Source organism: Mustelus asterias, chromosome 23 (genome assembly GCF_964213995.1).
Source record: "Mustelus asterias chromosome 23, sMusAst1.hap1.1, whole genome shotgun sequence".
Classification (NCBI taxonomy): Eukaryota; Metazoa; Chordata; class Chondrichthyes; order Carcharhiniformes; family Triakidae; genus Mustelus; species Mustelus asterias.
Genome location: NC_135823.1, coordinates 16,693,917 through 16,718,615, shown reverse-complemented (window position 1 = coordinate 16,718,615; position 24,699 = coordinate 16,693,917). Strand labels below are relative to the sequence as shown.

Here is a 24,699-nt window from a genome sequence, read left to right as displayed (position 1 = left end):
AAACTGAAGCCAATTTCAAAGATACTTTTGTATTTATTTACAGAGCTACACATTACAAACAAACACCTCCTAACCTAACAACCACAGTTTTAGTCTGTATCTATTTATAGTGGTCCAAGTGAATCCCTGGTTAATGCCTACCACCTACATCCAATTAAACCGTTATAACATGATATTTATTGACTATACAACAAGGATCTACTTCCCCAAACTTTTACTAATTTATTCCTTACTGGAAGACAGATCAATGATGGGAACGATATCATAGTATCACTGGACATGTTGATTAATGAATTGCATTAAATGTGAAGCATTTAACAAGGATAGCAATATTCATTTTCTATTCTCTACTCCTGGTGAGCAGTACAGCTGAGGTTTAATAGCACATTCATGTTTCAATCATAAATTGCATTTCAGCTTGGATTATGTTGCAGCAAGTTGCCTTGACTTGGCAGTAGACTGGCTAGTCTAGTTTTCCTTAAATCAATAGTTTCCTGTACTTAACTTGATAGCTTCCTGCACTTAACCTATCAGCACTAAATGTTTCAGACAAAGCACATACACAGGATGCAACAACAGCAAAAAAAAAAGACAAATGGACTGTCTCTTCTCTTTATGCTCCACTTTTCAATTGAAGTTAGCAAACAGAGTGGCACAGTGGTTAGCACTGCTGCCTCACAGCACCAGGGACCCGGGTTCAATTCCCAACCTGGGTCACTGTCTGTGCGGAGTCTGCACGTTCTCCTCGTGTCTGCGTGGATTTCCTCCGGGTGCTCCAGTTTCCTCCCACAGCCTGAAAGGCCTGCTGGTTAGACCCATTGGCCAAGTTAAATTCACCCACAGTGTATCTGAACAGGCGCCGGAGTATAGCGACAAGCGGATTTTCACAGTAAATTCATTGCAGCGTTAATATTAGCCTACTTGTGACACGAACAAAATAAACTTTAAACAAATATCTAAATCTGTACAAATAAACAGAACATTGAAGCATTCAGGATCAAATAGAGTTTACATTTATTTATTAGAGCTACAAATAGGCTTACATTAACACTGCAGCAAAGTTACTCTGAAAATCCCCTAGTTGCCACACCCCGGCACCTGCTCGAGTACTCAGAGGGAGAATTTAGCATGGGCAATGCACCTAACCAGCACGTATTTCAGACTGTAGGAGGAAACCAGAGCACCCGGAGGAAAGCTAGTCCTCCCGGCACAAAGGGGCAATTTAGCATGGCCAATCCACCTAACCCACACATCTTTGGAGATCCCAAAAAGTAATCTAAAAATAGAGAGCTGTTCTTTTCAGTGAAATGTTTCCCAAGAGGATTGGGTTGTGGAAATTAACACTGGATGAGGTAGAAATTGGGCAGATACTGGGAGAACATGCAGACTCCGCACAGACCGTGACCCAAGCCAGGAATCAAACCCAGGTCCCCGACGCTGTGAGGCAGTACTGCTAACAACTGTGCCACCGTGCCGCCCTTGGAATGATGGTGATGATGAACATTAAACTCATACAATCACTGCTGATGCCTTATCCTCTTGCCCTATCTGACATGAGTGCAGATCTTGAAGCGAGTCCAGACTGAACTTGTCCTTCCACCAGCAAGTCAATACTACAGTTACTTTAATTAGCAGATAGCCTAGTTGGAAAATTTCCAACCATACATTTATTTACAATTCCAAATGTGTGCAGAATGATTGACAGAATTAAATTATAACAATTTTTATGCTTCCATGGGATGAATCATTGCTGGCAAGGCCAACATTTGTTGCCTCGTTGCCCTTGAGAAGGTGGTGGTGGTGAGCTGCTTTCTTGAATTGCTGCAGTCCACATGGGGTGGTACACCCACTTTGCTGTTAGGGAGGGAGATCCAGGATTTTGATCCAGCGATAGTGAAGGAATATTTCCAAGTTGGGATGGTGAGTGGCTTGGAGAGGAACCTACAGGTGGAGGCATGGACGGGCATCCGCTGCCTTTTTAAAAAATTCATTCATGGGACATGGGTGTCGCTGGCTGGCCAGCATTTATTGCCCATCCCTAGTTGCCCTCGAGAAGGTGGTGGTGAGCTGCCTTCTTGAATCGCTGCAGTCCATGTTCTGTGAGTTGACCCACAATGCTGTTAGGAGGGGAATTCCAGGATTTTGACCCAGCAACTGCGAAGGAATGGCGATATATTTCCAAGTCAGGATGGTGAATGGCTTGGAGGGGAACTTGCAGGTGGCGGTGTTCCCATTTTTCTGCTGCCCTTGCCCTTTATATGGAAGTGGTTGTGGGTTTGGAAGGTGCTGTCTAAGGATCTTTGGTTGAATTGCTGCAGTGCATCTTGTAGATAGTGTACACTGCTGCTACTGAGCGTCAATGGCAGAGGGATTGAATGTTTGGAGATGTGGTGCCATTCAAGTGGGCTGCTTTGTCCTAGGTGGTGTCAAGTTTCTTGAGTGTTGTTGGAGCTGCACCCATCCAGGCAAGTGGGGAGTATTCCATCACACTCCTGACTTGTGCCTTGTAGATGGTGGATAGGCTTTGGGGAGTCAGGAGGCGAGTTACTCGCCGCACTATTCCTGGCCTCTGACTTGCTCTTGTGGCCACTGTGTTTATGTGGCGAGTCCAGTTGAGTAACTCCAAGGATGTTGACAGTGGGGGATTCAGTGATGGTTACATCACTGAATGTCAAGGGACGGTGGTTAGAGTGAATCTTATTGGTGATGGTCATTGCACGAATGTTACTTGCCACTTGTCAGCCCAAGCCTGGATATTGTCCAGATCTTGTTGCATTTGAACATGGACTGCTTCAGTATCTGAGGAGTTGTGAATGGTGCTGAGCATTGTGCAATCATCGGCGAACATCCCCGCTTCTGACCTTGTGTCCTTTGTCCTTCTAGATGGTACAGGTTGCGTGTTTGGAAGGTGCTATCAAATGAGCCTTGAGGCAACACAGTGGTTAGCACTGCTGCCTCACAGCACCAGAGACCCAGGTTCAATTCCCGCCTGGGGTCACTGTCTGTGTAAAGTCTGCACATTCTCCCCGTGTCTGCGTGGGTTTCCTCCAAGTGCTCCGGTTTCCTCCCACATTCCAAAGCTAAGTCCGCAGCATGTTAGGTTGATTGGCCATGCTAAATTGACCCGTGTTAGGGGAAAAGCAGGGCAAATATGTAGGGTTATGGGGATGGGGCCTGGGTGGGATTGTGGTCGGTGCAGATTCGATGGGCTGAATGGCCTCCTTCTGCACTGTAGGGATTCTATGATTCAGTAATCAGTGGAGCAGCTCCCCCAATTTTATCACCAACCCCCAGATGTTTGCGTGGAAGACTTTGCCATGGCAACAGAATGAGGTGCACAACGGCAAAACAAATGATAAATTTGAGCAGAATACTCAGGGCTCATTTCGGAGTTTTTAGAAGCCATTGAAAGCAACTGGGAGAGGAATACATTTCATTTACAACCAAATTATAGTGCAATTCGGATATAAATTCATCTTGATTTACTAAAGAACTGTAAGGTGAAAATAGATGATTCTTCTTCAAAACCAGGTCCAGTACACAGCACCAACACCTCCCAGGAACAGGAATCCAACCTCATCCTGTTGGCACCAATCTGACCCATACCTGGCATCCAGCCAACCAGCCCCTACCAAGGAGTCGGAGTTGCTGAGACAACATGAACTTTCCCATCCATGTTGTAGTCTGGAATTGTGGAAAGTGATGGTGGAGGCTCCAATTTTCTTTTCCATCTCACAGCTGACAAGGAATCTCTCCCGCTCTTACCGCCCGCCATTGCCGTATGTTGGAGGGACTTACAAGTTGGTATTCAACCTGTTTGGCCGTGTTATGAACACACTTTCCTTGGCCACCAAGTCCTGGGGTGGAACTTGGACCGAGAGCTTCTGGCTCTGAGGCAGGGATGCTACCCACTGCGCCATAAGACATCCCAAAAAGTAATCTAAAATTCGAGCGCTCTTCTTTTCAGGGTCTGGTTTCTCCCGAGAGGATTGGGTTGTGGAAATTAGCATTGTAGGAGGTAGAAATTGGCCCACTCTTGCACCTGTTTTTGAGTGTGAACCTGATGCAACGAGGCCTTATTTCAGGGACCAAATACCCCGACCCCAAGAAAGTCTGGAAATGTCCAAGTCACAAAATGATGACAGATCATTTTCAGCCACTCTGGCAACTGTTCCCTGATGAATGGAAATGAGGGGCCTCTCAGCCATTTGAGAGGTCCTCACAAATACAGAGCAGGGCAAGAGTCAGACTTGCCCCATTTAGGATCCCTCAGTGGCGGAGAACATCAGCCACAAGTACATTTTCAATAGCAGAGATCTGTCACTCAGCCTCTGCTGCTTTCAGCCTGCCTCCTTGGCCTCCACAATGCCCCCAGCTACCATAGGAGCCCACCACCTATTGCAACACCCCCCCTCCCACCACCCGCCTGGACCTATACCCCCTCCTCCCCAACTCCTCCCACACTGCCAGGGTGCCCAGTGGGCACTGCCAGGATATCAGGCTGGCACTGACCAAAGGGCACCCCCGCTTGCCCCTGACCTCCCCGGGGGGCCTCAATGACCTCTGGTTCTACCGGCGAGGCCATCCCGCCGGGAGAGGTTCTCTCCAGCGAAGCCACAGAGGCAAACGAGCCTGGACAATTCTGTCCCCGGCTCATTAAATCGATGCAAAAACAGTTTTAAATATATTTAAATAATTCATTCAGCCTCGCGCCAGAAATGGGTGCCGGTAAGATGGCGAGAGGTGAGAAATCGGGCGCGAATCTGATTTGTTGGCTCTCATGCAATCTTACCGGCTCACCCCACCCATTGGTAAGATTTCCCCTGGGAATCCGGACAGAATGTGGAGATGCCAGCGTTGGACTGGGGTAAACACAGTAAGAAGTTTAACAACACCAGGTTAAAGTCCAACAAGTTTATTTGGTAGCAAAAGCCACAAGCTTTCGGAGCCTTAAGCCCCTTCTTCAGGTGAGTGGGAATTCTGTTCACAAACAGGGCATATAAAGACACAAACTCAATTTACAGAATAATGGTTGGAATGCGAATACTTACAGCTAATCAAGTCTTAAAAGGTACAAACAATGTGAGTGGAGAGAGCATTAAGACAGGTTAAAGAGATGTGTATTGTCTCCAGACAGGACACCCAGTGAGACTCTGCAGGTCCAGGCAAGCTGTGGGGATTACAGATAACGGGCATTCGACCTCTGATATTCGGGTAAGCGTTCTCCAAGGCGACCTTCACAACGGCGCAGAATCGCTGAGCAGAAACTGATAGCCAAGTTCCGCACACATGAGGACGGCCTCAACCGGGATATTGGGTTCATGTCACACTATCTGTAATCCCCACAGCTTGCCTGGACCTGCAGAGTCTCACTGGCTGTCCTGTCTGGAGACAATACACATCTCTTTAACCTGTCTTAATGCTCTCTCCACTCACATTGTTTGTACCTTGAAGACTTGATTAGCTGTAAGTATTCACATTCCAGCCATTATTCTGTAAATTGAGTTTGTGTCTTTATATGCCCTGTTTGTGAACAGAATTCCCACTCACCTGAAGAAGGGGCTTAAGGCTCTGAAAGCTTGTGGCTTTTGCTACCAAATAAACCTGTTGGACTTTAACCTGGTGTTGTTAAACTTCTTACTGTAATCTGGACAGAGACATGGGAGAGGAAAACCACGGTATGGATGGAAAAGCTTTCAGGAGGAAAGCAGGCAAAGGTTGTAATACATGTTGGAATGAATGATGTTCATGAAAGTACGTTGAAGGTCTTGCAGCCAATTGACACTATGTTGAAAATCAAGCCTTCCAATGTAGTAACGTCAGAATAGCTTCCTGAGTTGGATAAGTGGAGGAGAGGAAAGGAGGAAGATCAACGTGTGGCTATGGGGCTGGTCTCTCTCATATCAATTACAATTCCACTGTAGCACCTGTTACCAACCAGTAAACCATATAACAACATCTTAATTTCATCATTAAACAAAGAGCTAATTTGTGTTGAAGGGTCCGGATATGGTCCCCTTAGCTAAAGAGCCAAGAGAATCTACATCTCCCGGCGGTGGGAGAATCAGACACTTGTGCTCCACCAGGATGTGCTTTACCTGCAACACGTAACCTGGGGGTGCCATCATAGAATCCCTACAGTACAGAAGGAGGCCATTCGGCCCATCGAGTCTGTACCAACCACAATCCCACCCAGGCCCTCTTCACATAACCCCACACATTTACTCTGCTAATCCCCCTGACACTAGGGTCAATTTAGCATGGCCAATCAACCTAACCCGCAAATCTATGGACTGTGGGAGGAAACCGGAGCACCCGGAAGAAACCCACGCAGACACGGGGAGAACATGCAGACTCCACACAGACAGTGACCCAAGCCAGGAATTGAACCCGGGTCCCTGGCACTGTGAGGCAGCAGTGCTAACCACTGTGCCGCCCATTTCCAGACAGGACTTTGGGCCAAGGACTTTGCACCGGCTTCCTGGCTTGGAGCTAGGGGGAATCTAGTCGAGGGAAAGTCAAGATGAATTCTCAAATCTATTCACTGGCAGATAAAAAGAGGAGTGGAGAATGTCGGCAGCAGACAATCAGGTCTTGTTTATAACTCTAACTGGATTGAGAAGGGTTTGCCACCGATTGGCACAGCTCCAGGATGTGCAGCCGCCTGAGCAGCAGGGCCCCCAAGACGTTCAAGATGCTCCTGAAGAGGGGCAAATTCAACAAAGACCAATGGCCCAACCACAGGTACATCGAAGGCACTGCTCAGCGTTGGAGATAAGCAAAAGACAACGCTGCCGGCATTTTAAATTCTCCCGCGATGTGTAACTCACATTTGCCACAGTCCCTGATCATGGCTGTTTGCTGCATTCTATCAATCTTACTCTGCCTGATCGAGAAACAGAGGAGTGAGGCATCTCCTCGGAGGAGGAGGACACTGAAGAGGATGGATCTGAAGAGGGTGAGAACGTAGACAAGCCACATGAAGAGGCCATTGCATGAGAGTGATATGGCAGATAAGCGCATGACAACCTGACAGCTAGAAGATTCCAGAAGGAGTAAAGTTAGACACATTTCCACCATCCTTTCTTTCACCTGTGCTGCCTGGGGCCTTCCATTAACTTCAATCTCAGAGAAATTCTCTCAAAAAAAGGTTTAAATGTTCTCGTAATGATAGTGGAAATATCAAGACTTACTATGATGATGGGATCATCCTTGGGAAGGCTTAAACCACCATTAACTGATTTAGGTTTGACAACATATGGCCACTCTAACACGAACAGCACTTCCTTCCCACACAACCTCACTACAGTACCTTCATCCACAGCCTCCCAGAGTGCTTGGCAGCTGAGGAATAACTGGAATTCCAAATTAAACAGGGAATGTCACCCTGACACCTGCTCACTGAGGCGGCCTGGCCACACATTATCCGGAGGCATTACGGGGAAGGATAACTCCGCAGGGAGCCGCATCATAGGAGTTCCGTATGTCCCATTCCCAGCAATGCAGAACGAAGAGGCGTTACCTTGCTAAGGTCAGCCCATCACCATTCGCACAACGTGAAGCAGCAATCACTGACATCTAGATTATTGAAAGGATGTCAGCGGAATATCATTCGATGAAGGAACGGTTGTGTGGCAAAGTAAACGGCAGATCGAGAGTAAAAATGTGATCACTACACCCTCGCATCAGAGATGAACTAACCTCATGGGGAATGGGCGGAATTCTCCGGCCGCGCTGGTCTAAAAACCGGAAATTCCCACCCGACCATCAATGGGGTTTCACATTCTCCGCAACCCGCCGCTAAAATTCCAGTGGCGGGCGGGAAGAATTCCACCCAATGTGTCTCTGTTACCTGGGGGGTGTTTCCTCGCCTCTCCTGGTGATATTGTTGAACTCCGACAGCCAAACCACAGTGACTCACACCAGTGCGCTCTGCCACTATTGCCTTGGCACCTTTCCACTGTGATTTGGAAGAAAGTCTTCTTTTGCTCCACTTCCTGGAACAATATTTCAATGCCTTCATCCTCAAGGCTGCTTGTCTATTTCTTTCATTATGTTATACTTTGGCTAACCAAAACAGGAGGTGATCCCAGTAAAACTGTTCCAGCGGTTAGAAAAAAAACTGCTACTCAACAAGTCCGGAGCCAAAGCAACAACTTTCACTCCCTGAAATCAGCAGATTCTTTCCCTCCTTTCCCAGCCTGCTCTCGCAATGGCACGCTCTGGAATTATTACACCATGCAAGGCTGGAGAATGGCCAATACATTCCACTGCTCATTGATAAATGCAATTCCAACACACCACTGCTGCAGCCCCAAACCTTCCACCTCAAACTAAAAGCAGAGTTATTGACACCAAGTTCTGATGAGTAAAGTGAATTACTTCTGAAAGCTTCTCGCAGAAGCTGAATTATTAGAATCAGCTTTACTTTGCTAATAGATTGGCAATATTGGTCAATAATAGGTGGGTGGCACAGTGGTTAGCACTGCTGTCTCAGCGCTAGGGACCTGGGTTCAATTCCTGCTTGGGTCACTGTCTGTGTGGAGTTTGCATGTTCTCCCCATGTCTGTGTGGGTTTCTTCTGGTGGCTCCGGTTTCCTCCCACACCACAATGACGTGCGGCTTAGGTTGATTGGCCATGCTAAATTACCCCTTAGCGTCCAAGGATGCAGAGGGTAGAGGGATTAGTGGGGTAAATATGTGGGGCTGCGGGGATCGGGCCTGGGTGGGATCATTGTCAGTGCAGGCTCGATGGGCCGAATGGCCTCCTTCTGCACTGCAGGGATTCTATGATTCCAACCACAAACTTATGAGAGAATGGTAGTAAGTGGGAAAGCAGAGGGATAGACAGAGAATGGCCATATGCATGAGTATAGATTTCTTTTATTCATTCACAGGACATGGGCATCGCTGGCTGGCCAGCATTTATTGCCCATCTCCAGTTGCCCTTGGAGGCAAGTCAGTTGAGAGTCAACCACATTGCTGTGGCTCTGGAGCCACATGTAGGCCAGACTTCCTTCCCTAAAAGGACATTAGTGAACCAGATGGGTTTTCCCAACAATCGACAATGGTTTCATGATCATCAGTAGATTCTTAATTCCAGATATTTTTATTACCGAATTCAAATTCCACCATCTGCTGTGGCGGGATTCGAACCCAGGTCCCCAGAGCATTAGCGGCGTTTCAGGATTAATAGTCTAATGATAATACCACTAGGCCATCACCTCCCCTGAAAGCAAAGAAAGCCAAAGAGCAAGAATCAAAAGACAGGTAGACAGCCAGGAAATAATCCCGGGAATACTGAATTCAAAGTTTGCAGGCATCTCTTAGAAATGTATAACCTGGATAGCTCACATCAATGCTGTCAGGCAAATACCTTCTCCCTGCTGACAAACCCACAGAGTTAGAAGGCAACGAGCCCAGTCCCACATCACAAACCCTCAGCTTCCGCCCACCCCCCCTCCAAACAGCTCCAGAGGAGTGCTAAACCACAGGACCCTCTTCCAAATTCCAATCCCACACACCCCCGCCAACCCCTGCGTGAGCAAACTCCAGAATTCTCACCCCGATGCGTCATATCCCAGGATCATCTTCTCAAGCCACTGAAGCCAAAGATTAACATCTGCTGCTAAACATTCCTTACTTAACTTCAAGCAGACACCATCTTGCTGTGCATCAGCTTCTAAAATGATAAGTGATATATATTGTGAATATTACTTCACACAAGTGGGTGGCACAGTGGTTAGCACTGCTGCCTCACAGTGCCAGGGACCCGGGTTCGATTCCCGGCTTGGCTCACTGTCTGTGCGGAGTCTGCACGTTCTCCCAGTGTCTGCGTGGGTTTCCTCCGAGTGCTCTGGTTTCCTCCCACAGTCCAAAGACATGTTGGTTAGGTTGACTGGCCATGCTAAATTGCCGCTTAATGGTGTCAGAGGGATTTTCAGGGTTATTACATAGGGTGCCGGCCCAATGGGCTGAATGGCCTCCTTCTGCACTGTAGGGATTCTATGATTAGGCCACTTATTTACATTAGGAACATAAGAAATAGGAGCAGGAGTAGGCCATTTGGTCCAGTGAGCCTGCTCTGCAAGTCAATACGATCAGGTCGGATCCTGGGCTTCAACTCCATTTTCCCATCCACTATCCATATCCCCGAGAGATCAATAATCTGTCTCTCTCAGCCTTAAACATTCAAACAATGGAGCCTCCACATGCTCCATCTCTTGTACAGAATTCCAAAGATTCATGACCTTTCAGTGAAGAAATATCTCCTCACAATTCTAAATGATTGGACATTTATCCAGAGACTCTGCCCCCATGTTCTTGGTTTCCCAACCAGCACAGTCTCCCAGCATCTACCCTGCCAATCCCCTTCAGAATCTTGTACTGTTTGAGATTACCTCGTGGTCTTCTAAAATCCAGAGAGCATAGGCCCAATTTTCTCAGCCCCTCATCATGGCACTCCCCCTTATTCAAAGTAAAAAGTTTATTTATTAGCCACAAGGCTGACATTAACACTGCAATGAAGTTACTGTGAAATTCCCCTAGTGGCCACATTCCGGTGCCTGTTCAGGTCAATGCACCTAACCAGCACGTCTTTCAGATTGTGGGAGGAAACCCACGCAGACACGAGGGGAACATGCAAATTCCACACAGACAGTGACCCAAGCCGGGAATCAAACCCAGGTCGCTGGTGTTGTGAGGCTGCAGTGCTAACCATTGTGCCACCGTGCCGCCCTACATTACATGTTAAAAGTCACAGAAAATACATCACGCCAACACCATTGCAGAAAATGATAATCAAACCCACACTAATCTGCCGTGTACTTTGAAGGAAAGTGACTGTTTCTCTTTAAGTTAAAAAGCTAATACATAAGATTTCTCCAACACTAACTTTCACAATTGAACTACAAGAAGTTTCACATATATCCTCTAATCCTGCCATCAAATCTATTCTGTTTTTCTAATTTTACAACCAAAGTGAATAATTTCACACCTCCACATTGCATTTCCTCTGCCATCTCGTTGCCCATTCACTTAACCTGTCTAGATCTCTTTGTATCCTCCTCACAGCCTTTCCCCTACCGCCCACCCCCCCCCCACAAACAAAATACTGGACAGTGCAGGACAATTCTAGAATTTGGTCCCCAAAGTGTCATGCAATAGAATCGGACTTATTGCATCACTGCAAAAAGTGGGTCAGGTCTGACAGTCAACATAATAGCCCTAGTGTTAACAAAAACCGTAAGAGATCGGCTAATACTATATAAATGATATTCTGAAGTGTGCAAACTTCCTGCATGCATCGCGTTTAGCTACAAAACAGTGATTGTTTGGGAGGACTGCTGTGAGGATTGTTGGAACATGATGTGGTAACTGGATATGACCTTCTCTTAGCCTGAGGAGATTCATGGTTGGCTGGTGTGTATATAAAGATAGCAACAGGACTCTCCTTTGACAATCAACATGTCACATTCTGTCAACTCTATTCATATATGATTTGTGTTTTTACTTATTAGGTGTCACAAGTAGGCTTACATTAACACTGCAATGAAGTTACTTTGAAAATCCCCTAGTTGCCACACTCCGGCACCTGTTCGGGTATACTGAGGGAGAATTTAGCATGGCCAATACACCTAAGCAGCATATCTTTCGGACCATGGGAGGAAACCGGAGCACTCGGAGGAAACCCATGCAGACACGGGGAGAATGTGCAGACTCCACAGAGACAGTGACCCGAGGCCGGAATCGAACCAAGGTCCCTGGCGCTGTGAGGCAGCAGTGCTAACCACTGTACCACGTGCCGTTTACTGTTTGTCTTGAAATACAAGAGTCAAAATAATTTATTTCTGGGCACTTTGCCGTAAAGGAAAAATTCAGCAGTCGTGCTCTCTCGGTGGTGAGCTATAAAAGGATCAAAGGTCAGAGGTAGAACAACATGACGGCCTTTGTCCTCTGACCCATTCTCTTTCTGAGCTCAGGGCTTAGTAACAGAGAATTTAGCCCCATCTTCAGAATGAAAAGGGCCAGCATTACAAGCCTGTAACTAACTGTTAGAGAGATTAAGCAAAATTGAATGCAAGTTCATTAAAACATTGTTAAACAGTACCTTAGCTTTTCCTGACCTGGGAGAAGTTCCACCTCATTTGACATTGATCCTTTGATCTGTGTCTTTCTCAGCTGAAAGCATAAATTGACCATTTAGATTTGCAAGTAACAAACAGGCCAAGTCCTGAATTATAATATTTTAAAGTTTTAAAGCTTTAAAGTTAAGTTTATTTATTAGTCCCAAGTAGGCTTACATTAACACTGCAATGGAGTTACTATGAAAATCCCCTATTTGTCACACTCCGGCATCTGTTCGGGTACACCGAGGGAGAATTTAGCATGGCCCAATGCACCCTAACCAGCACGTCTTTCGGAGTGTGGGAGGAAACCGGAGCACCCAAAAGAAACCCCACACAGATAGAACGTGCAGACTCCACACAGTCACCCAAGCCGGCAATCGATCCCAAGTCCCTGGCGCTGTGTGGTAACAGTGGTAACCCACTGTGCCACCGTGCCACCCCAGGGGACGAGCTAGGGGTAAATACATGGAGTTATGGGAATAGGGCCTGGGTGCGTTTGTGGTCAGTGCAGACTGGATGAGCTGAATGGCCTCCTTCTACACCATAGGGATTCTATGATACTGGAGCACCCGGAGGAAACCCACGCAGACACAGGGAGAACGTGCAGACTCCAAACAGACAGTGACCCAAGCCGAGAATCGAACCTAGGTTCCCTGGTGCTGTGAGGCAGCAGTGCTAACCACTGTGCCACCTATTTAATAGTCAACTCTGCACGTTTGTCCATTTGAGAAGAAAGATAAAAATTTAATGCCATCACTTTTAGTTCTTCAAATCACTCTCATTGGGTTTGTTGGTGAGGAGGTGTCGCCTTTCTCAGAGGAAGAGGGAGTTTTCTTTTTCTTCCTCATTATGGCAAACCCTTGTTGGACACAATTCCACAGGCCACTAATCTAATGTTCCCATGTCCCATTGGAATACTGTAGCTTTGATAGCATGCAACCAGGTCTAATTCAGACCTTGAGCAGCAAGGAGCAGTTGACTCATGATCACCGGAGCAAAGCTTTGTCAATTCATCTCCTCCCTGACACATGTGCCGAGGCCAACAGCTGTGCCTAAACCATCAACAGAACGGAGATCAGCCAAACTGAAAGCCATTGGATGAGCCTAGGAGCAAGATAGATGTGGGAAGGATTCAGTAATGAGGTATCTAATTCACTTCAGAGATCATTTTAAGCTAACTCGCCCAGTGGAAAAACAACCCGAGTGGAACAGCCATCTGATTTTAAATTTCCATTGACTCAATAAGCTGTGTGCCCTCACCCTCGTTCCTGTGTGGAGTCTGCACATTCTCCCCGTGTCTGCGTGGGTTTCCTCTGGGTGCTCCGGTTTCCTCCCACAGTCCAAAGATGTGCGGGTTAGGTTGATTGGCCAGGCTAAATTGCCCCTAGTGTCCCGGTATGCATATGTTAGAGGGATTAGCGGGTAAATATGTAGGGATATGGGGATAGGGCCTGGGTGGGATTGTGGTTGGTGCAGACTCGATGGGCCGAATGGCCTCTTTCTGCACTGCAGGATTCTATGATTTCTGTGCGATGAACAAAAATTTGCCACTTTGCTAACCACTGTGCTACCGTGCCGCCCAACTGTGCTACCATGCTGCCCACATTAGTGTCATAAGTAGGCTTACATTAACACTGCAATGAAGTTACTGTGAAAATTCCCGTAGTCACCACACTCCGGCGCCTGTTCGGGTACACTGAGGGGGAATTTAGCATTGCCAATCCACCTAACCAGCACATCTTTCGGACTGTGGGAGGAAACCGGATCACCCGGAGGAAACCCACGCAGACACTGGGAGAACATGCAGACTCCGCACAGACAGTGACCCAGGCCGGGAATCGAACCTGGATCCCTGACGCTGTAAGGCAGCAGTGCTAACCACTGTGCCACCGCACCCCTTACACTCCCCCCAGCCCTGCCACTGCTAAGAGATACCAACTGCCAAAGCAATCTCAACATCAAACAAAGTAACTGGTGATAACTATGGATTTCAGTTTGAGAGCATACCACTGAAATGTATTTAAACTTTAATCTTACATGTGGTTTACATGGCACGGTGTTGTTTTGCACTCAGATGAGTTACCAGGTTACCATGGAATCATGTCCAACAAGGGTTTTCAGAAACTAGAGTAGAAATATTGCTGAAAAAGAAAACTTCTAATCCTGGCTTTTACTCCGACTCTGAGAAATGCTGCAACCTCATACCCGTCAAACCCCATGAGTGTGTTTAACTCCTCAAGGCTGAAAAGCTAAAACTAAAAGAAACAACAAGTCCTCTTCTTCCCAATACTCATATTGACCATTTCTCTCTCCACAGATACTGCCAGGTTGGACGATTTGCTACAGGGCAGCACGGTGGCACAGTGGTTAGCACTGCCGCCTCAGTGGTTAGCACTGCCGCCTCAGTGCCAGGGACCCAGGTTCGATTCCCGGCTTGGGTCACTGTCTGTGTGGAGTTTGCACACTCTCCCCATGTCTGCGTGGGTTTCCTCCGGGTGCTCCAGTTTCCTCCCACAGTCCAAAGATGTGCGGGTTAGGTGGATTGGCCATGCTAAATTGTCCATTCGTGTCAGGGAGATTAGCAGGGTAAATATATGGGGTTACAAGGATAGGGCCTGTATCATTCCTACAAGGATAGGGCCTGGGCGGGATCGTTGTAAGTGCAGGCTCAAGGAGCCGAATGGTTTCCTCAAGTTTCCTCCCACAGTCCGAAAGACGTGCTGCTTCGGTGCATTGGCCATGTTAAATTCTCTGTGTACCCGAACAGGTGCCGGAGTGTGGCAACTAGGGGATTTTCACAGTAACTTCACTGCAGTGTTAACGTAAGCCTACTTGTGACACTAATAAATAAAATTTTAAACACTTAATTCTTATTTCAGATTGTCAGCATTGCTTTTATTCAAAGGCTACATTAGTCATTTTTGTGGCGTTGTTACTGGAATCAAAATCCCAATAAAACTAGGTCTGTTTTCTAACAGCTTTAAGTATCTTTCTTCAGATTGGCAGGACAGGAAAATAAAAAAATTGTGCAATCCAATACTGAAACGGATAACGAAAGGTGACCCGGGGATTAAAAAGGAGCTGGGATCTGGTAAGTAGCACAGAAGCAGAAACAATTTATAACAAAAGAAATGGGAGTAAGTGAAACCCCAGCAGGTGCAAGTGCTTTAGAAAATGTTGCATACCACTTACACGTGACCATTTGCATATTGCTATTGAAGTGTAAGGGTAGGGAATTGATGTTTTATTCAACAGGTTGTACTGATTATTGATGAATAATTGCATTTATCATCCCATCATCTACAGAGATAAGAATGTAACTTATTCAATCGCAATTTGTGCGCTGAATTGAATTCATTTAGTGTCACGTGTATTGTTTCTTGCAAGCTGTACAGACAAAAGATACCATTCATAGAGTACATTGGGGAGTGGTTAGCACTGCAGCCTCACAGCGCCAGGGTCCCGGATTCGATTCCCGGCTCGGGTCACTGTCTGTGTGGAGTTTGCATGTTCTCCCCGTGTCTGCGTGGGTTTCCTCCGGGTGCTCCGGTTTCCTCCCACAGTCCAAAGGTGTGCTGGTTAGGTGGATTGGCCATACTAAATTGCCCCTTGGTGTCAGGGGGACTAGCTAGGGTAAATGCATGGGGTTATGGGGATAGGGCCTGGGTGGGATTGCGATTGGTGCAGACTCGATGGGCCAAATGGCCTCCTTCTGCACTGTAGGATTCTATGAGAAGGAAAGGATAGGGTGCAGAATATAGTGTTGCAGTTTTAAAGTTTATTTATTAGTGTCACAAGTAAGCTTACATTAACATTGCAATGAAGTTACTTTGAAAATCCCCTACTTGTCACACTCCAGCACCTGTTCGGGTACACTGAGGGAGAATTGAGCATGGCCAATGCACCTAACCAGCACATCTTTCAGACTGTGGTGGGGAAACCGGAGCACCCGGAGAAAACCCGTGCAGACACAGGGAGAACGTGCAAACTCCGCACAGACAGTGACCCAGGCTGGGAATCGAACCCGGGTCCCTGGCACTGTGAGGCAGCAGTGTGCCACTGTGCCAGATAGGGTGAAGAGAAAAATTAGCTTAATATGTGATAGCACCATTGAAAGGTCTGATGGCAACAGGTAACAAGCTGTTCTTGAGTCAGTACCTCGAATAAAAATGGCTGGCAATGGTTTCCAAAACGTAATTCAGACATTTCAAGTTAAAAACTTGCAACATTCCACGAATGTCTAAAGTACAATCAGGATTAATTGAGAAACGTTTGTTTCAGAGTCACTAAAATATCCTCTGTGTTCCCAATTGCATTATTCAACACTGCTGAGGAATTCTGGACAGCTGACAGGCTGCCTTCTTTGTGTTAGCTGTTTTAGGCAAACGTTGAGCCTCAGAGGAGACTGACAACTGCCACTTGAAGGCCCTGATGACCTCTCCACTATGGGTGACTGAGCCCAAAAGCTCATTCAAAAAGCAGCACATTGACAAACACAGGCTGGGCTAAGGATCTGGCGAGTGACGTTCCCCCTACTCTGTTAGCAAAAAACCAATCACTCTGAACGGGACCTTCAGATAGTTGCACGGGGAAGGAGCGATGTTGGGATTGAGCAGGGGTGGCTGCAAACATCAAGTTATGAAGCTACACATCATGAAGCCGGGAGGATCATTAGGGAGATTAAGTTGGATCAAGGTTTGCATTCCTCTGCAATAGCATACAATTACAGAAAATCCACTTTAAACTGTTTCCTTTCATCCTATTGTCAGCCATCAACCAGTGCCTAAAGGATTTCTCTGGGCTAGTACCAATGACAAGGGGGCACAAGTTCAAGGTAAGGGGGGGAAAAGGTTCAGTGGAGATGTGCGGAGGAAGTTTTTTTTTACACAGAGGGAGGTGGGGGCCTAGAACGCACTGCCAAGTGAGGTGGTTGAGGCAGATACATTAGCGACATTTAAGACTTAACTGGATAGACACACAAACAGACGGGGAATTGAGGGATACAGGCAGTTGGTCTAGATAGGACAACATGATCGGCGCAGGCTTGAAAGACCGAACGGCCTGTTCCTGTGCTGTACTGTTCTTTGTTGACTAAGAATGACTGTGATTGCAAGAAACCTGCGATATATCTTTGGGTCAATCGAGAAGATATTAAATTGACAAATAACTCAGATTATAGTGAAGTCTGCAGATTCTGATATTGATCCACACAAGAAGAATCCAAGTGAAACATTTTTTCTTAAACTTTCTATGTTCGTGGGATGTGGGCATCACTGGCATTTATTGCCCATCCCTAATTGAGAGGGCAGTTAAGAGTCAACCACATTGATGTGAGTCTGGAGTCACATATAGGCCAGACCAGGTAAGGACAGCAGATTTCCTTCCCTAAAGGGTATTAGTGAACAAGATGGGTTTTTACAACAATCAAAAATGATTTCATGGTCATCATTGGAATTTTAATTCCAGATTTTTATTGAATTCAAATTTGACCATCTGCCACGGTGGGATTTGAACCCAGGTCCCCAGAGCATCATCTTGGGTCTCTGGGTTACGAGTCCAGTGGCAATAACACAATGCCACCACCACCCCCACTGATAACCACCGAGGAATCTTACTGGCATCAGTGATCCTTTATGTTTTCACAGGATACTGGCTGTATGAGAGCTTCAAAATAATTCAAGTAGCAGCAAGCTGAATACCTAGGACAGATTGTACAGGATCACAGATAGTCACAGCGGACCCGATATTTTAAAAACTGTAACACAAGTATTTGTTTTGCGAGGTTCTAGCAAGTTTCCCTAGCTTGGATAACTCAATCAGGGTGCTCAGTAGCACCCTTCTGGAGACTGTTCATCTCACTGGGCTTGCATTGTGAATCACAGGTTACAGCAGGCAGGGGGACCCAGAGCTCCTCTGAACCCCAAAAAGGAAAATGTCTGCAGAGAACTCAAAAGTATGCATCACAGGAGACCCAGAGGGGTCAGTCAACCCATCACATCTGAAATCTTCAAAGAGCAACCCAATCGCTTTGAGGGTAACATTATGCTGGAGGTGGCGGAAGTGTCATAAGGCAACCAATGAAGGGTAAATTTAAATCGTATCATAGAAGCCCTTCATTTTAGATTTACTATAATAGGTAGACTATGTTAAGGTAATTATAAAATGTATTATATATAGTGAGAATTCACAATGTGCCTGGAACAATATATGAAAAGGTATTATAAACTGTATAACCACAAATTAACCAAGCATTATAAACTTAAACTGTATTTTTAATATGTAATGTGCGCCTTGGCCAACTGCGATCTGAATGCTCAGTGTGATGGGAAACACAGCGGTAGACAGACCAAATACTTTTAACAGAGCACAGAAAGGCAGTTCTTCTTATCAGCTTGGGATACGCAGAAGCAATCAGAGGTCTGGAATGTATGGGAGTGCATTTGCTCCTGGGTAGCGAGCTTGGTGCAGTCTTTCAGGCTGATAAAAGGGAGGCCGAATTCGGGCAGAGAACGGACTCCTTTCGCCAATTAAAATTTGCAGATGTTAGCAGTAGCCCTGGATATACCGGATTGACGTGGGTTAGGTTTATTAGGTAACGGGGAAGGAATCTTCGGGTGTAATGAGCTCCTAATCCTGTTGACAGGTGGAATGTTATTGGCTAAGCGTGTAATACTGCAATCGGTCCCTCCAGTTTGGCTGACAAACTGGGTGGGAAATGGAAGTGTTCAGAAGGGTATATCAATTCTATGTTTGTAATGTTATGTCAGGGACGATAGTTGGCTACTCCTGATGCATGCATTAGCAAATAAAACTCTTTTTCATTCTTTAACTATGTGCTGTCTTTCGTAGTCTATTATTGGCTGTGTGAGATCAGCTGAGTACAAGACACCCCAGTGGGATACCTCAGAATTCCTCTTACAGCAATGAGTGCTGGCTAACCAAGTGAAGCCCACACCCCTTTGAATGAATTTTTAAAAACACACACGCTTGCTTTATCCCAGAGCTCTGTGTTTCTCATTTGCTGCGATGCATTACAAGCGATAGAAAAGTGATTGATGAGAAAATGAATGATACAAATTATTCTGGTGACAAACCACATGCAGGTTAGGCAACCGCTAAAACCCCATTCAGGTTTGACGACCAAGTTAAGTTACGTCAATCAGCAGTATTATGGAAATGTGAGCAAACTTGGATACAGGCTAACTCACGGTCAGCTGTCAATCACCAAAACACAATCACAACACTTGCAGAATAAAGTCTGCCTGCATTGTAGAGTGTTTGAAGGCAACATTATAAACAGTCAAACAATAAGGATACCTACCGTTAAGATATGGCGACACTTGTCCACAACGTCGATATTCACTAAACATTCTATTGCTATGCCGCTGCTCTCGTGTGAACTGCCCTGCAGGAAGCTATTTGTGACAGTTGTGTAGGTGTAGGTATATCGGAAACCTTTCTGGTAATTCAGTAGATTAGTACCTAATAGAATAATAAAACATTGTTAATTTTACAGTGATGGGCTAAATGTTGAATAATCACAGAATCCCTACAGCACAGAAGGAGGCCATTCAGCCCATTGAGTCTGCACTGACAACAATCCCACCCAGGCCCTATCCGTGTACCCCCATGTATTTACCCTGCTAATCTCTCTGACACTAAAGGGCAATTTAGCATGGCCAATCAATCTAACCTGCACATTTTTGGACTGTGGGAGGAAACCAGAGCACCCGGAGGAAACCCACGTAGACACAGGGAGAAATTGCAAACTCCACACAGACAGTGACCCGAGGCTGGAATTGAACCTGGGTCCCTGGCGCTGTGAGGCAGCAGTGCTAATGAATAATAATAAATGAAACATAGGCAATGCATTTACACTTCTTTGATTTATTTTGATTTAGGACAATGACTAATAAAATATTTTTGAAATACTAAAACCTCTTGCACTTAGCTTCAGAGAGGAAAATGCCACAAATGACTGCTGCCAATGGCAGTTTATCTTTATCTGTTCATGGGACATGGACTTCACTGGCTGGCCAGCATTTATTGCCCATCGCTAGTTGCCCTTGGAGGGCAATTGAGAGTCATCCACATTGCTGTGGACCTGGAGTCACATGTAGACCTGGAGTCACATGTAGACCAGACCAGGTAAGGTGGCAGATTTCCTTCCCTAATGGACATGAGTGAACCAGATGGGTTTTTGCGACAATCGACAATGGTTTCATGGTCATCAGTAGATTCTTAATTCCAGATATTTTTCATTGAATTCAAATTCCACCATCTGCCATGGTGGGATTCAAACCTGGGTCCTCAGAACATTAGTGAAGATGACATACAGCATGGAGTTTGCAGGATACACACTATTGGCTAGACTTGAGCTAATTAATTTGCACAGCATTTTGTAATATTGTCGGCATTAAACAAAACAATGTTAGGTTGTAATTCTCATGGCAAAATGCAGGTCAAAATGAGAAATAGATAACAAAGAGAGTCGTGAATGAAGTCTAGTCCATCACGCAAACCAGCCTCCCATCCATTGACTCCGTTTACGCTTCCCGCTGCCTCGGAAAAGCAGCCAGCATAATCAAGACGCCATTCACCCTGGACATTCCCTCTTCCATCGGGAAAAAGAGATAGAAGTCTGACATCACGTACTAACTGACTCAAAAACAGTTTCTTCCCTGTTGCCATCAGACATTTGAATGGATCTACCTCGCATTAAGTTGATCTTTCTCTACACCTTAGCTATGATTGTAACGCTACATTCTGCGTTCTCTCCTTTCCTTCTCTATGTACGGTATGCTTTGTCTGTATAGCACAAGAAACAATACTTTTCACTGTATACTAATACATGTGACAATAATAAATCAAAGTGAGCCGGAAGGTAACAGCCAATTCTTTTTAAAACCCACAATCCTCACTTTTGCCCGAGATACATCAACTATGAACAGGATATGCAATGGAAAGAGACAGATGAAGATGATTCCAGTGCGATTTCCTGATTTGTGAGCAGGACTAATCGATTTCAGAATTTAAAAAAAAATTCTAGAATTATAAGTAATGTCAACAGCAGTTAGTCTGTATCCTAAAAAAATACTGTTCATCCAGTGCTGGACCAGAAACTACTTCTGGTGTTCATGATAGACAAATGTGGATCTGTCTGTCTGCTATTTGAATGGAAGCTTATTGCACTCAGTTCAGCTTGTTTAACACTTTAGATCGAAATGCAGGCTGTGACTTTGTCCATTAGCAGCAGTCATTTCTGGCATGCTGCTTTCCCCAGATCTTTCTTCAAGTCAAGTGCAAAAAGAGAGGGGCCTGGGTACTCCAAAAAATATTTTATTAGTCACAGCCCTCAATCAGAATGTTGAAGGAAGGCTTCAACATGGCAAAAGACATGTATAACAAGAGAGGTTAGCCCACAAATGTCAGGTAAAACAATCTAAGAACAGTATACATAAACACGATACACAGAGCAGTACTGTGGCACAGCGGTTAGCACTGCTGCCTCACAGCACCAGGGATCCGGGTTCAATTCCCGGCTTGGGTCACTGTCTGTGTGGAGTCTGCACATTCTCCCCGTGTCTGTGTGAGTTTCCTCCCACAGTCCAAAAGATGTGCTGGTTAGGTGTATTGGCCATGCTAAATTCTCCCTCAGTGTACCCGAACAGGTGCCGGAGTGTGGCGACTCGGGGATTTTCACAGTAACGTCATTGCAGTGTTCATAGAATCCTACAGTGCAGAAGGAGGCCATTCGGCCCATTGAGTCTGCACCAACCACAATCCCACCCAGGCCCTATCCCCATAACTCCATGCATTTTCCCCAATTAGTCCCCCTGACACTAGGGGGCAATTTAGCATGGCCAATCCACCTAACCCGCACATCTTTGGACTGTGGGAGGAAACAGGAGCACCCGGAGGAATCCCACGCAGACACGGGGAGAACGTGCAGACTCTGCACAGGCAGTGACCCAAGCCAGGAATCGAACCCAGGTCCCTGGCGCTGTGAGGCAGCAGTGCTGACCACTGAGCTGCCCACAATGTGTTAATGTAAGCCTACTTGTGACACTAATAAATAAATATAGGGCTTGGGAGGAAAAGGGCAGTACACACTGAAGTGGTGCTAATGACGATGATGGATGATAATTGAGGATAAGTACAAGCAGACGCCTATAATTTACACGAAGGATTCGCTTTCCCTTTGGAAAGCCGGATGTCTTTGCCGCTGCTGACTTCAATCTGTTTGCACCGAGTTTGAGCAACAGTAAAATTATTGTGCCCAGGCCGTTATGCAGTGAGTAATTCTTTGGCCTGTGAATCTCTCATTCTGTAATGCAGAAAGCACACTGCTGCTCTGTCCGGGTGGACAGAGAGCTGAGTCGGGGGGGGTGAGTGGGTGGATAACTGCCAGTGCTATCCAGCAGTTTTTAAACCTTAGTCAGCGGTGTGGGTTACACTTCCACATGAAGTACAGGATAAATGTTCCCAAATCCCAGTAACTATCCAGTAACAGTTTGAATGGGCAACATCGGATATTATAGAAAAGACTGGAGTTGATAGAGAGCGGGTGTAAAAAAACACTGGCTCCCACAACTCTTATTCAAACATCTCTAAGTTAGTTTCGACAGGATTTCCCAATCCATGCACAAATGAAGATACTTAGTGCTTACCTGTGCAGCTGGTCACGCAGGGATTATTACCTGGCCCAGGTTTCGCTAAATTCCCTAGAGAGTAAACAGACATAAATCAGCTCAGTCGAGCCCATGGCAACAAGTGAGTCTTAAGAATCATAGAATCCTACAGTGCAGAAGGAGCCCATTTGGCCCATCGAATCTGCACCGATCACAATCCCACCCAGTCTCTATCCCCACAACCCCATGCCAGTCCCCCTGATACTAGGATCAATTTAGCATGGCCAATCCACCTAACCTGCACATCTTGGGAGGAAACTGGAGCATCCGGAGGAAACCCACATAGACACGGGAAGAACGTGCAAACTCCACATAGACAGTGACCCGAGGCCGGAATTGAACCCGGGTCCCTGGCGCTGTGAGGCAGCAGTGCTAACCAGTGTGCCACCCAAGTTGGGGAATGTAATAAGAATGAGCAATGGATTGTGAAATAAGGCTTTAAGCATGAGCCATGCTCTTACAGAATATATCTGGACTATTTCACCCAGAGTGAAGGCTGAAGGGCTGGTTGCAAATGTTTGACAGTTTAAGGGAAATGGCCAGTGGCTCAGAGAGGGGCCAGGCTACACCTTTCCTTCCACAGGACTTGGGTGCAACTAATGCAACCCCCCAGCATTAGATAGCCCATAAGACATAGGAGCAGAATTAGGCCACTCGGCCCATCGAGTCTGCTCTACTATTCAATCATGCCTGTTTTTTTTTCTCATCCCCATTCTCTTGCCTTTTCCCCATAACACCTGATCCCCTTACTAATCAAGAACCTCTCTGTCTTAAGGACACTCAGTGACCTGGCCTCCACAGCCTTCTGCGGCAAAGAGCCCACCTCCCCCCTTGTAAATGAGTGCCAACTTGTAGAGGAACAAGAGAACACTGGCACCCACTGTACCATTCCAAATCCAACCATTTATATCTGATGCAAATTTAGGGGACTTTCACAGTAACTTCATTGCAGTGTTAATGTAAGCCTACTTGTGATGCTAATAAATTCTATACATCTATCTAATTCAGAGAATGTGTTTCTCCCCCTCCCACCCCCCGGGATATTAACTCCCAATTATTTCACTTAAAAAGGGGGGGGGGGGGGGGGTAATAAATCATCATAACTTCGCTTTTAAAAGAAAATAAAAATTGTTTTCTAAAATGCAGTTTCTACCCTGTAACAACCAATTTAAACACACAAAAACACAGTTTCTAACATTGGACCAGTTATTGAAATTACCTAATTCACTGCGCACAAGCACACATTTGGCTCAAAGCTTACAGCGAAGCTTCTACAAGTCTAGCAGACACAGGCACTGTGGGGACTCCCTTCATAGACTCTGTAATCGCATTAGACTTCTTGTTAAATCTGCTCCAACTGAACCGCAGTTTATCAAGCAAGTGAATAGATACTGGATTGGAAAGAGCTTCAACTCTGTGTATAGACAGAGAATGGGCTTTTATCCCCATATCCACCCCTTCCCCTCCCAACATAAATCTCCAGCCACACGCAGATATCAACTTACTCCCAAAAGCGCTGACAGCCGCCCAGAGAAAGAGAGCCGCCTGCAGCCTCATAATTGTCACAAGATAAATCTCCCGGGATAGTGCAGCATTGAACAGAGCAGCGCCAGTTCCTGGCCAGAGGGAAGCTGGATCTCTGGGGCTGCGAGAGAAGCCCTTCCAGCCTCGGCCGGATCGGGATATTTGACTCCTTCGCCCGGGCGTGGGAGTGGGAATGGGGCTGGGGGAGAGCCGCTCAAAACTTTCCGCCAATCCCGGGGCTCTGTAGGTTGGCTAATATCCTGATTGGTCCAGAAAAGTTAACATCCAGCAGGAGAATACCCAGTCTGGTAATATCACACACACTCACTCAAACCTCACACACATAAATACACAAA

At 46.1% G+C, this 24,699-nt stretch overlaps 1 protein-coding gene across 1 annotated transcript in view; it reads right to left on the bottom strand.

The window, feature by feature from the left end:
- LOC144510916 (apolipophorins) overlaps nucleotides 1–24,433 on the bottom strand; it is a 209,673-nt gene extending 185,240 nt beyond the window's left edge. The window contains exons 1-4 of the mRNA XM_078240973.1: nucleotides 24,325–24,433; nucleotides 22,799–22,852; nucleotides 19,450–19,610; nucleotides 12,110–12,180 (exon numbers count right to left, since the gene is read on the bottom strand). Of these exons, the coding sequence (XP_078097099.1) occupies nucleotides 12,110–12,180; nucleotides 19,450–19,610; nucleotides 22,799–22,852; nucleotides 24,325–24,376 (338 nt within the window). The 5' untranslated portion in view covers nucleotides 24,377–24,433. The remainder of the gene's footprint in view (nucleotides 1–12,109; nucleotides 12,181–19,449; nucleotides 19,611–22,798; nucleotides 22,853–24,324) is intronic.
- Nucleotides 24,434–24,699: the final 266 nt, after the last annotated feature.